The sequence below is a fragment of the Triticum urartu genome, chromosome 2A, assembly GCF_056163025.1.
Source record: "Triticum urartu cultivar PI428250 chromosome 2A, HENAU_Tu73, whole genome shotgun sequence".
NCBI classification, from domain to species: domain Eukaryota; kingdom Viridiplantae; phylum Streptophyta; class Magnoliopsida; order Poales; family Poaceae; genus Triticum; species Triticum urartu.
This window is the reverse complement of record NC_141874.1, coordinates 393,579,647-393,591,194: the sequence shown is the minus strand read 5'-3', so window position 1 is coordinate 393,591,194 and position 11,548 is coordinate 393,579,647. Positions and strand designations below refer to the sequence as shown.

At 42.4% G+C, this 11,548-nt stretch overlaps 1 protein-coding gene across 1 annotated transcript; it reads left to right on the top strand.

Moving 5' to 3' along the window:
- The first annotated feature begins 207 nt into the window (after nt 1-207).
- On the top strand, nt 208-2,857 carry LOC147985229 (B3 domain-containing protein Os03g0212300-like). The gene is made up of 4 exons (XM_087541473.1): nt 208-312; nt 398-683; nt 765-848; nt 2,847-2,857. The coding sequence occupies exons 1-4, from the start codon at nt 208-210 to the stop codon at nt 2,855-2,857; spliced, it is 486 nt and encodes a 161-aa protein (XP_087397599.1).
- The last annotated feature ends 8,691 nt before the right edge of the window (nt 2,858-11,548 follow it).

Below are 11,548 nucleotides of genomic sequence, written 5' to 3'. Positions count from 1 at the left end.
AGAATTTGGTATCATCATGGTGTCAAGTAAAGAAATCTAAATGTTATCTGTATAATACCTTGCCTTGTTTGGTTGTATCGGTTATACCTGTATGTTGTCCAGTAGGTTTGTTAGGTTTGATAGCATAGAATAAATAGATAGGGTACTCCATATGTTTTATGATCTGTTGTAAGGGTACTAATTGGTCTCTTCTGCTGCTTATCAGAGATGGCGGGAAGCAGCCACCGCCGCTCTGCGACACCGCAGTACGAGTTGGATTCTTCCGAGTTCTTCACTATCATACTTGGGACTTCAGTATCATCCATGACGCAGGTATATAAAACGAGAGATCTCCCCTTCACCCATCTCATTATGATATCTGTTGTTTGCCTACATCACTCATTGTCCCAAACTGCAGAGGCTGCCTGACAGTTTTATGAACATGCTGATGCGTGAAGATCCGCCAAATAATGTGAAGCTACGACAGGCCGGCAGCGGGTTTCGCAGGCTGTGGGATGTGGAGTTGGTGATCAAGGAGGGCCACATGTACTTGTCTCGTGGGTGGGAGAAGTTCTACCGTGCCTATGACCTGTGGCTGGGGTACTTCCTTCTCTTCAGGTACGACGACGACGCCACCATGCTCATCGTGAAGATGTTCAACGCGGCTATGTGTCGCATGCGCTATGCTGAAGATTATGATGCCGGTACGTTCTGCCTCTTCTTATTCCTCTACATTTGGCTTTGTCTCACATCGATTGTTAACAGTCATTGTTGCATTTGGACAGGTAATGGGAGCAGCAGCAGCGACAATGGCTACATCCAAAGCAGCAGCGACCATGGCTGTAGCGAAAGCAGCAACGATTCTGGCTGTAGCAAAAGCAGCAGCGATTCTGGCAGCAGCATAGACAACAAGAAGGATGATCCAGACTGGAGTGCGGGAGAAGAGGAGCGGAGTGGGGATGAGGAGCTGCAGGATGACGATGGGCATCAGGCTAAGGATGACCTAGCGCTGGTGGTGGCTGACCAAGGGCAAGAGATGGTGGTGGCTGACCAAGGGCAAGAGATGGTGGTGGCTGACCATGGGCAAGAGATGGTGGTGGCTGACCATGGGCAAGAGATGGAGGTGGCTGAGGATGACCTAGCGATGGTCGTGCCTGAAGGTGGCCTCATGATGGTGGTGGTGCTTGACAATGACCACGCACCGGTGGTGGCACCGGCGATCCCACAGTTGGGCGACATGACCACGCCAATTGAGGTAGAAGACTACATCCCACTGCCTCCACCGCCTCGCCGCTCTTGGCGCATCAGGCTAAGGAAGGAGAAGGAGAAGAACAATGCATGAGAACTGAACTTTGTCAGGTATGTCAGATCTCCAAAATGATATATATATATACTTAGTTACCTATGTTATCTCTAATATGCTTAGTTTCCTATAGGTTAGCTTCATTTTACCTAAGTTGGCTCTAATATGCTAACTTAGAGCTTATATGCTTAGTTTCCTATAGGTTAGCTCCAAAATAACTTATGTTAGCACAAAATGATCAAGTTTACATAATAAGCTTATAGTCTTTTTCTTATTCTTCTTCTTTTCCAAAATGACATAGGTTAGCTTCATTTACCTAAGTTGGCTCTAATATACTAACTTAGAGCTTATATGCTTAGTTTCCTATAGGTTAGCTCCAAATTAACTTATGTTAGCACAAAATGATCAAGTTTACATAATAATCTTATAGTCTTCTTCTTATTCTTCTTCTTTTCCAAAATTCTTCTTATTCTTCTTCTAGTGTTCTTCTTCTTCTAGTATTCTTCTAGTCTTCTTCTTTTTCTTCTTCTAACTTCTTGTTTATCATTTTGCAGATTTGATTTAATTCATGGAAGCTTGCATGGATGGAGTGCTTCTTTTCCATTTGTGTTTTTATTTTGTATCAATGTGAAACTTTTGTGAATTGATGGATAACGGTGTTGGATGAACAATGTGAAACTTTTGTAATATGTAATGATGGAACTATGTGTTGGCTATGTATGTATATATGATGGAACTTATGTGTTGGCTATGATTGTTATATGGATGCTTGTTGTATATATATGTGTTGGATATCTCATAGGTGAAGTAGTGACCTGAGATTAAGAAAAAAATTAAAAAAAATTGTTACTAATGGCGCACTACCATGTGGTGCGCCATTAGTATAGCAGACACTAGTGGCGCGCCGTGAGCAAAACTAATGGCGCACTGCCTGTTTACTGGATGGTGCGCCATTAGTATACCAGATACTAATGGCGCACCAGTGGTGCGCCATTAGTAAAAATTACTAGTGGCGTGCTACTAATGGCGCACTGGTGATGCGCCATTAGTAGGCAAAACCGGTGCGCCATTAGTAGGCCTTTTCCTAGTAGTGAAACCTTCGGAAATCGTTTACCTCAACCTTCGAAAAGCATCCGTTATATGAGTTATGGCAATACTCCCGAACTCCCGCCCCAGTACTGGGTGGCGTCGAGGTTATCTCACCAATAAAAGAGATTTTCGATGTCGGCGAACTCAGGTATTCCAGAACTGCAACGATAAAATTGTGACGACAACACTTTGAAGCTCAACTCCCCGGGACACTGCCACAACCCCTAAATGTCAGGAGGCACCAAGAACAATGTTCTCGTCACAAAACCATCAAAACGATTCCAAGATACCCACGTGATCCTAATTTTTTTAGTGAAATTTGAGGAGAGAATAGTCAAAACTCTACGTCAGGATGCCTCACCAGAGCGACGAAGGGACTGAGGAGTGAAAAGAATCCTACTCTCCGATATATATAATCCTAAGACTCAAAACATTTTGTTCTAGACTTAACAATGTCAGCGATTTGATCAAGCAGGGGGCTCCTAAGTCGGGGAAGGCTCTGATTACCAACTTGTAACACCCATAATGCGGCTATATCTCTCACGTGTCGGGGCACGACTTAGAGGCATAGCCGCATGGTAGGTTTGTCGCAAGAGGGGTAATCTTCACACAATCCCATGTACTGAATAAGAAAGGGATAAAGAGTTGGCTTACAATCGCCACTTCACACAAATACAAGTTACACATACATCATCCAGAATACAATCAAGGTCCGACTACGGAACCAAAATAAAAGAAGACAACCCCAAATGCTAGATCCCCGATCGTCCCAACTGGGATCCACTACTGATCAACTAGAAAATGATCCTGAAACTACTTATGTTCAAACATAACACAAGAATCGTGTTCACTTCTCGGACTCCGCCGGAAAGAGACCATCACGGCTACACACGCAGTTGATGCATTTTAATTAAGTTAAGTGTCAAGTTCTCTACAAGCGGATATTAACAAATTCCCATCTGCCCATAACCGCGGGCACGGCTCTCGAAAGTTCAAAACCCTACAGGGGTGTCCCAACTTAGCCCATCACAAGCTCTCACGGTCAACGAAGGATATTCCTTCACCCAGGAAGCCCGATCAGACTCGGAATCCCGGTTACAAGACATTTCAACAATGGTAAAAGAAGACCAGCAAGACCGCCCGATGCGCCGTCATCCTGATAGGAGCTGCACATATCTCGTTCTCAGGGCAACACCAGATGAACACTACGTACAACTAAAACCAACCCTCAAGTTTCCTCGAGGTGGCGCTGCAAGTGGCTCTGTTTTAGACCAACACTTAAAGAATCACTGACCCAAGGGGGTTTAAAATAAAGATGACCCTCGGGAGCGCGACACCCAAGGGAAAAGTAGGTGGTGGTGAGGCAAATGGTAAAACCAAGGTTGGGCCTTGCTGGAGGAGTTTTATTCAAAGCGAACTGTCAAGGGGTCCCCATAACACCCAACCGTGTAAGGAACGCAAAATCAAGGAACATAAGACCGGTATGACAGAAACTAGGGCGGCAAGAGTGGAACAAAACACCAGACATAAGACCGAGCCTTCCACCCTTTACCAAGTATATAGATGCATTAATTAAATAAGAGATATTGTGATATCCCAACAATAACCATGTTCCAAACATGGAACAAACTTCACCTTCACCTGCAACTAGCAACGCTATAAGAGGGGCTGAGCAAAAGCGGTAACATAGCCAAACAACGATTTGCTAGGAAAGGAGGGTTAGAGGTTTGACATGGCAATATGGGAGGCATGATATAGCAAATGGTAGGTATCGCGGCATAGCAATAGAGCGAGCAACTAGCAAGCAAAGATAGAAGTGATTTCGAGGGTATGATCATCTTGCCTGAGACCCGCAAGGAAGAAGAACAAGTCCATGAAGAAGACAAACCGACGTAGTCGAACGGATCCTCACAAACGTGACGTTATCGGAACTAACCCGAAGAAGCAACACCGGAAAGAAGCAAACAACATGGTAAACAACCATCACATAAACATGGCATGATGCACAACCAAGTATGATGCATGTCCAGTTTAATGAGGCATGGCATGGAAAAATGCACAAACAATCCTACAAATTAAGTGGAGCTCAATATGCAACGAGTTGCATATTGACGGAACACCACATGACTTATTTAGTTCTCTCTTGGTTATGTACCCAACAATATTAAATGTTGTTAAACATGGCAAGAGGGTGAAGCATAAGTAAACTAACTATCTAGTCAAGTTTAAATGAGGCCAGAAACAACAAACAACAATTCCGGAAAATCCCCATATGCATATTTATGGATTTGGTACTGTTCTGAACTAAACCATATTTTAGAGTGGTTAAACATGCAAAACAAGTACACCATGTTAAACTAGGCATTTTTCTACCCCATTTACATATCAAGTTTATTTAAAATGGAGCTACGGTTATTAAGTTATGAAATAAATCATTTTAGCATGGCAATTAAGCAAATAAAGCAAACAACAAGTTTAAACATTTTTAACATGCATGAAAGTGGCATATTATTAAACTAGATGAAATTCTAAGCATGTTTCATATATAAATTATTTACATATGATGCATGATTAATTAATTATTATATGCATGAACATGGAGGGGTTTTCTGCAAATCTGTAAAACCAGGAATAGTTAGCAAATTCGCAGGTCAGGAAACAAAACAATCGGGCCAAATCTGGCTAGCCCAACAAAGCACATGAGGGGCTTGGGGGGGGGGGTTCCTCACCCTGGGCCAAGCCCAGGCGCTGGTGGGGAGGCAGCTGGGCCTCGAGATCAGTCAGCTCACGTGGGGCTCAACGCGAGTAGGGACGAGCGCGCGGTCGTGCTCGTTCTTGGTTCGCACGAAGCAGAGGCACGGCGAGGCGGGACTTGAGCGGCAGGAGGCCTGAAACGGCAGCGCGGCGACGGGGTACGGTGGCTCTGCTCGCCGGCGGTGGGTGAAGGTGGAGGCACGGCTGCAGGGTGGAGGAGGCGCTAGGCACGGGAGGCTCCCTGGCGGCGGCGTTTCTCTGTTGCGGCAAGTCAGGGAGAGAGAGGCAGGGCATGGCGACGGCCTGAGGCTCATCGGAGCTTGCCGGTGACGCGATATGGAGGGTCGGGGCAACGGTGCTAGGAGAAGCTCATGTGGCTGGGCAAGGAGCACGAGCGCATCCATGGCGTGGCTTGGCGTACTGGCGCGGCATGAACTCCGGCAAGGCGGAGGTTCGGCGGAGAGCAGAGGAAGGAGCTCTGGTGCGGAGGCAGCCGGGGATGGACTTGGCGGCGCTGGGGTGACGCGAGACGGGAAGAAGAGGGCACATGGCGGCTTGACGAGGACGTCCATGGCAGCGGACGCGGTTGTGTAACATCCCAAAATTCTAAATTTTGGAATGTTATAATAAATAGATAGATTTGATTGATTGTTTGATTGATTGACTCAAAGTGAGTGAATTCAAAACTCTTTGAAAGTTAAATGAGAGGGAATAAAAGGACTTTCCCAAACTTTCATATTTGCTTTCTGATCTCCATGAATTCAAATTCTTTTCAAGCACAAAACCCCGGAGAGAAGATGACATGACTTCTTCCATTTATTTAAATGACAAGGGGTGTTGAAAATATTTGAATTTCATTTGAAAATATTTCCGATTCTGGAACTTTAAGCAACTCAATGATTTTCATGAGAGAAGATAAAATGACTTCTTCAAATTATATGAAATATGAGTTGGGAGTTTCAAAGAATTAAATTCAAAGTTCTTTTGAATTTATTTTCAATTTGGAGTTATTTGAGTTTTATTCTAATTATTTTTCTCCAAAAATAAAATATATGGAAATTAGGATAACATGATTCCCTACAATAGAAACTTGGAGAAAAATTAATTTGAAATCATTTTGGTATTTTTAAAATGATTTTAGTTGGATTTTAATAGACCAGTAGCACTCTTTGAATTATTAGAATTTGTGTGTATTTTATTTAATGCTAGAAAAATGTTCATGTCGTAGAAAATCTTTTTCTGAAAATTTTGATATATAATATGCCTATATAAAGTTTTATTTTATTTTCGTTTTTCAGTTTATCGCATTCTGTTTTTTAAAAAAAAACTGCGCGCGCGCCTGAAACTAACTGTCGCCTAGGTATGCATCATAGTACCAGCGAGCGTCCTATTTTTTTTATTTATCCTATATGGGCCAGGCCCAGCCAGTCTTTTTTTTTCTTCTTAGGCCGAATTTTGCAAAAAAAAAACTGCACCGCGCGGCCGGCCGAAGGCCTTTAGGCCCATCGCCTCTTTTCTTCTCTGTTTCGTATATTTTCGTCTACGTTTGTCCCACATTGCCTAGCCTTTGACCTCTAAACCTCTTTTCCACCAATAAATATAGACCCATAGAGCCTCCAAAAATCATCTGATTCGGGTTAAATCAATATTTTGGTTTGACTAGATTCATTTAAGAAAAATATATTTCTCCTCTCCGGCGCGACTTCTAGAAATTTTCTCTTCTCTCCAAAGTCATCTTTTGTCTGCCTTATAAAGGTATCTTTCTTTATTTATTTTTTTTCTTATACTTCCGTAGTTTATTATTTTTAGACTAATACGATAGAATAATTAGATTATCAATTAGTCTACATATTTATACAATAGACCCTAGCCCGTAACTATTTTTTTCTTCCGTAAAACAGCTTGGCCCTGATTTTTCAAATAGCCATAACGTTTTACTCGTTTGCCCAAATCCAACAAAACCAACACCCACTTCTTCGTTATGATGTCCTCTATCCAGTAATCCAACCCAAACATGTTTTTGAAAATTTTAAAATTTGAATTAGATCAGATTTGAATTCAAACTTCTTTTGATCATATCTTTTTATCCGTAACTCCGTTTGAGTTGATTCTTTTGGCAAGTCGAAGCTCTTGACCTAAACTTTCTGATAAGGCCAAATTCATATAATTTTGGTACTGTTAGAAATTGTTTTATGTTGCAAGAGCTATTTGCTTGGTTTTGATGTTTTCCGAATCATCTTCTTCGTTGTTCCCGATCTTTTGAGTGATTGCTTATGTGTGGTTACTATTGCTTGAGTAAGATAGATTGACCGGAGTGTGACGAGTAGAGCTATCAAGAGTTTTGAGTGCGAATCATCTTCATCAGCATTGCAGGCAAGTTCACACTTTGATCATATCCCCTTCCATACCCAGTTTTTTTGCATTAGATCAATCTTCACACATTGCATGATTAGGATCTAATTAAACTGTGGGATGGGAAGTAGTTGAGGTAGTACCTATTACCTGTTTATTATCAAACCTTTGGGAGTTACTTCTACGTTTGCTTATTATGCCATGCTATGCTAGTAGACGTGGATTGGGTTTTGAGAGTATCCATGACAGATGTGAGATTGTTAATTAATGGTTTACTTAAGGTGGCAATTTAAACACACATCTGGGTGGATTGAGGCACCTGGTTATTCTAGGATTGCCTGTCTAGGCACCTGGGTAATCCAGGACTTGCCTGTTTTCTTGGACCGCCACCCAGGCTCAAAGGGATCATGAGATTATTCATACTAGAAACTTCCGTGTGCAGCCACAAGCCATTATGGGCTCTGGCATAGTTGATTAAGTTGTGCGAACTCTTACAGTGGTAGACTAGCAGATGTAGGGGATGTAGGTGGTACGGTCTACCCGATCATAAGGTGCTAGCGCTTCCGAAAGACTATGTCTCGGTCATCCGTTTCTCAAACACCATGTAGTGCGAGAAATCCAACGGAGGCGATCGAGTCTTGTGGGGAAAAGTGCACAAACCTCTGCAGAGTATAAACTAATCATGATTAGCCGTGTCCCCGGTTATGGACATCTTGAGTATCTAGTTCTTGGATTATCCTATTGATCTCATCATGTTACTTTAAATGAATATTGTTGGGTTTAATGATGTTACTTAATTGGGATTGAGAATGCTGTCAACCATTCTCAATGTTCAACAACCACCATGATAGTTAAATAAATTTATTCCTTTGCAGTAGGAAAAATTGGCTTTTCACAAAAACTATAACCATAGAGCTTTTCCACCAGCCAAATATGCATGTAGTGATAGCCATTGTTCATCATTCTCTATGGTGTGAATTTGCCAGTACATTCAATGTACTGACCCTCTGTGGCTGCAACGTCTCATGTTGCAGGATTATCTCACGACGAGTAAGTGATACGTTAGGGTTACGATTTCTACACTCAACTTTTGCCATTGGTGTTGATGGGAATCCACAACCTTGTTACTTCCGCTATTTTGGATTTGAGGTAATAGTATTTACGTTACTTTTACATGTGATTTACCTCTGTTATAAATCCTCGAGTACTGTGTGTGTCAGCATACCGATCCAGGGATGACATTTAAGCACAAAGACTTGACCCATTCGGGTTGGGTCACTACAAGATGGTATCAGAGCACATGTTGACTGTAGGACGTGACCCTAGAAACTGGCAAGCCCATAGCAAAGATTTTTCTCTACAACTTTCTCTTTCAAAAAGATCTTTTACCTCTCTTCTCTTCTGAGCTTATTCAAATATTCCATTTTAGTGAGACCATACCCCTTTCCCCTTTTGACCCCACGAAGATTCGACTGATGAGACCACTCCAAGAAGTACAAGATATCGGACAACTAAGACCACTTCGGAATGAACAGTATTTTCTATGCATCTGAATAATGGAAACTACAACGGTTGAAGACCGAAGACAAGTAGAATTTGAAGGCTCTGAAGAATTCCCAGATTTGTATGACCTAGGAAGGCTACCCCTTATGGAACTTGGCAGACTATGGAAGCTGTCAATACCCGAGATCAAGGTGTATCGGAGAAAGACTGAAACAAGGAGTATGAGAACTCGAAGTTTTGTCAAAGAAACCCTAAGGCAGGAGATATCAACTGTGGAGAGATAGCTCATGGAAATGACAAGAGCAGAAACACGGTTATCCGTGATGTCATCGCCCGCTGATGCTATTGTCACCATGCTGAGTTAAGGATGCAGTTTTAACCTTAGCTGGTGTATCACCAGGATCTGGAGTAGTACATCAAGAAGTTTAAAATGGAGCTCCAGGAAGTCGTATTAGACAAGGAAGTATTTCATGAGGAACTCAGGATCCTGAAGATGAGAGTAGCCAAGCTGGAGGAGCTACAACCTCGAGATATCGGAGAATTGTCAAGAACTGAAGGACAGTATGACCATGGTTCATCCAGAAGTTTGAAATGCAACTCTGGAATATTAAAGGATGTCACGAGAGATTTCACGTCAACAGAGATTGATCTGGCGAAAGAACTTGAGAAAGACAAGCATGATCGGAAGAAGCCATTGGAGGCATGAACAAGGCTTGAAGAGTTTGGAGACGTTGAAGATTTATTGACCTTTAGAAGACCAAACCCCTGTTATATACCTACGTTAGATGCGACGTTTGTGAGCTGTCATTTGTTTGATGTTTTTCGACAGCCACAACAAAAATCTGTCTTTTCAAAACTTTTGTTTGTATTGTGTGTCCCTCTCCCTCTCTCTTATCTTACCCCAAATCCACATGGACCCAATAGAGGATGAATGAAGATGAACTTATATTTTCTGGACCGATGGGTCAGTTGGAGACAGACCGATGGATTCAGAACATGGAGGATCACATGGAGAATAACCCTATAGTTGGACATGATATGACCCAGCATGCTCTTCTGTGCTTTGAAAGAGGTGCTACTACTTGGTGGAGGATGTACCAAACCATGAATGGATGGCAAGGAGTAACCACTTGGAAAGAATTTAAGTTGACTTTGCCTAAGTCTCAGTTTGTGTCCCAGAAGTTGAAACCTTATGGAAAGGATATGAACAAACATGGTGCATGCAAGATTTGTGGAGAAATCGGACACACCCATAAAGAACACAAGGATGAATGCCCTAATTGTGAAGGAAGTCACCCAGTTGAAGAATGCCCAAATAGGTAGATTACTTGTTTCTTGTGTGAAGGGATTACCCACTATCCTACTCAGTGTCACATTTACCCCATGGTACAACGAACCATCCAGCAGAAGAAAGAAGTAATGAAAGGAGCCCTCATGGAAATTTTAGAAAAAAGCTGTGATGGAGGACACACCTAAAGAAGACCCAATTAAACCCTACACCAAGTCATGCTATTCATGTGGAGAAGAAGGACACATCTCCCAAAATTGTTTGAATGGGGATCTAGTAGAATTCTCGACAGAGGAAGTAGAATATGACCCACAGGAAATAGAAGCCCTGATTGGAATGGAAAAGTCCAGGAAGAGAAACCGATTGGATTCCAGGAAGGACCTGAGTCATATCACCTGTTACAGGTGCAAGGAGTCAGGGCACTACCTCAACAATTACCCAAAAAGGAAACCTCGATACTTGTCAGAAGTAATATGTTTTAGTGGTAATGGAGCAGGGCACTTTGCCAGAGAATTTCCCAAGGAGAAGGAAACTTGTGCTAGACAGTGGAGTTTGCAACAAAAGTAATGGAGTAGTAGAAGTGAGAACATTTTCTTGAGGTGCTGAGTTGAGACATGTAATGGAAAAGCGAGAGATCGTAATCATTTGAGGATGAATAAAGTTAGCATCGTTGGTACTGATATGGATTTTATGAGTTGTTACTCTATGGAGAAGGATTTCGACCATTTTGAGTATATGAGAAATATGGTCTATGGAAGATTTGTGCATTTTAAGGGTGGTAGTACCCTGTAAGAACCCTTAACCCCTGGAAAAGATAAGGATACTCTACTAAGTGGATTTCGGACAAAATGAATACGAGTTTTGTCTCGATATGTGTGATGCCCCAAGAGTATGTGGGATGAAGTTGGAGATCGTCAGTTGTTGGACCAAATGTGATCAAGGAGTCAGAAGAGAATGTTAAGTTGATTCGAGATAGACTGGAGGTAGCTCAGTCCAGGCAGAAGAGTTATGCAGACTAAAAAACTCAAGGAGGTAGTCTATGAAATTGGAGACAGAGCATGTCTTCGTGTGTCCCCTCTGCAAGGAGTTAAACGAATTGGAGTTAAGGGTAAGTTAGCCCTGAGATTTGTAGGACCATACCGAGTTTTGGAGCGTATGGGAGAAGTGGCCAACAAGTTGGAGTCACCCGAAGGACTGTCAGGAATTCATGATGTGTTTCACATTTCCCAGTTGAAGAAGTGCCATGCAGAGATGGCCAATATTCCCCTGTAAGGATGCTT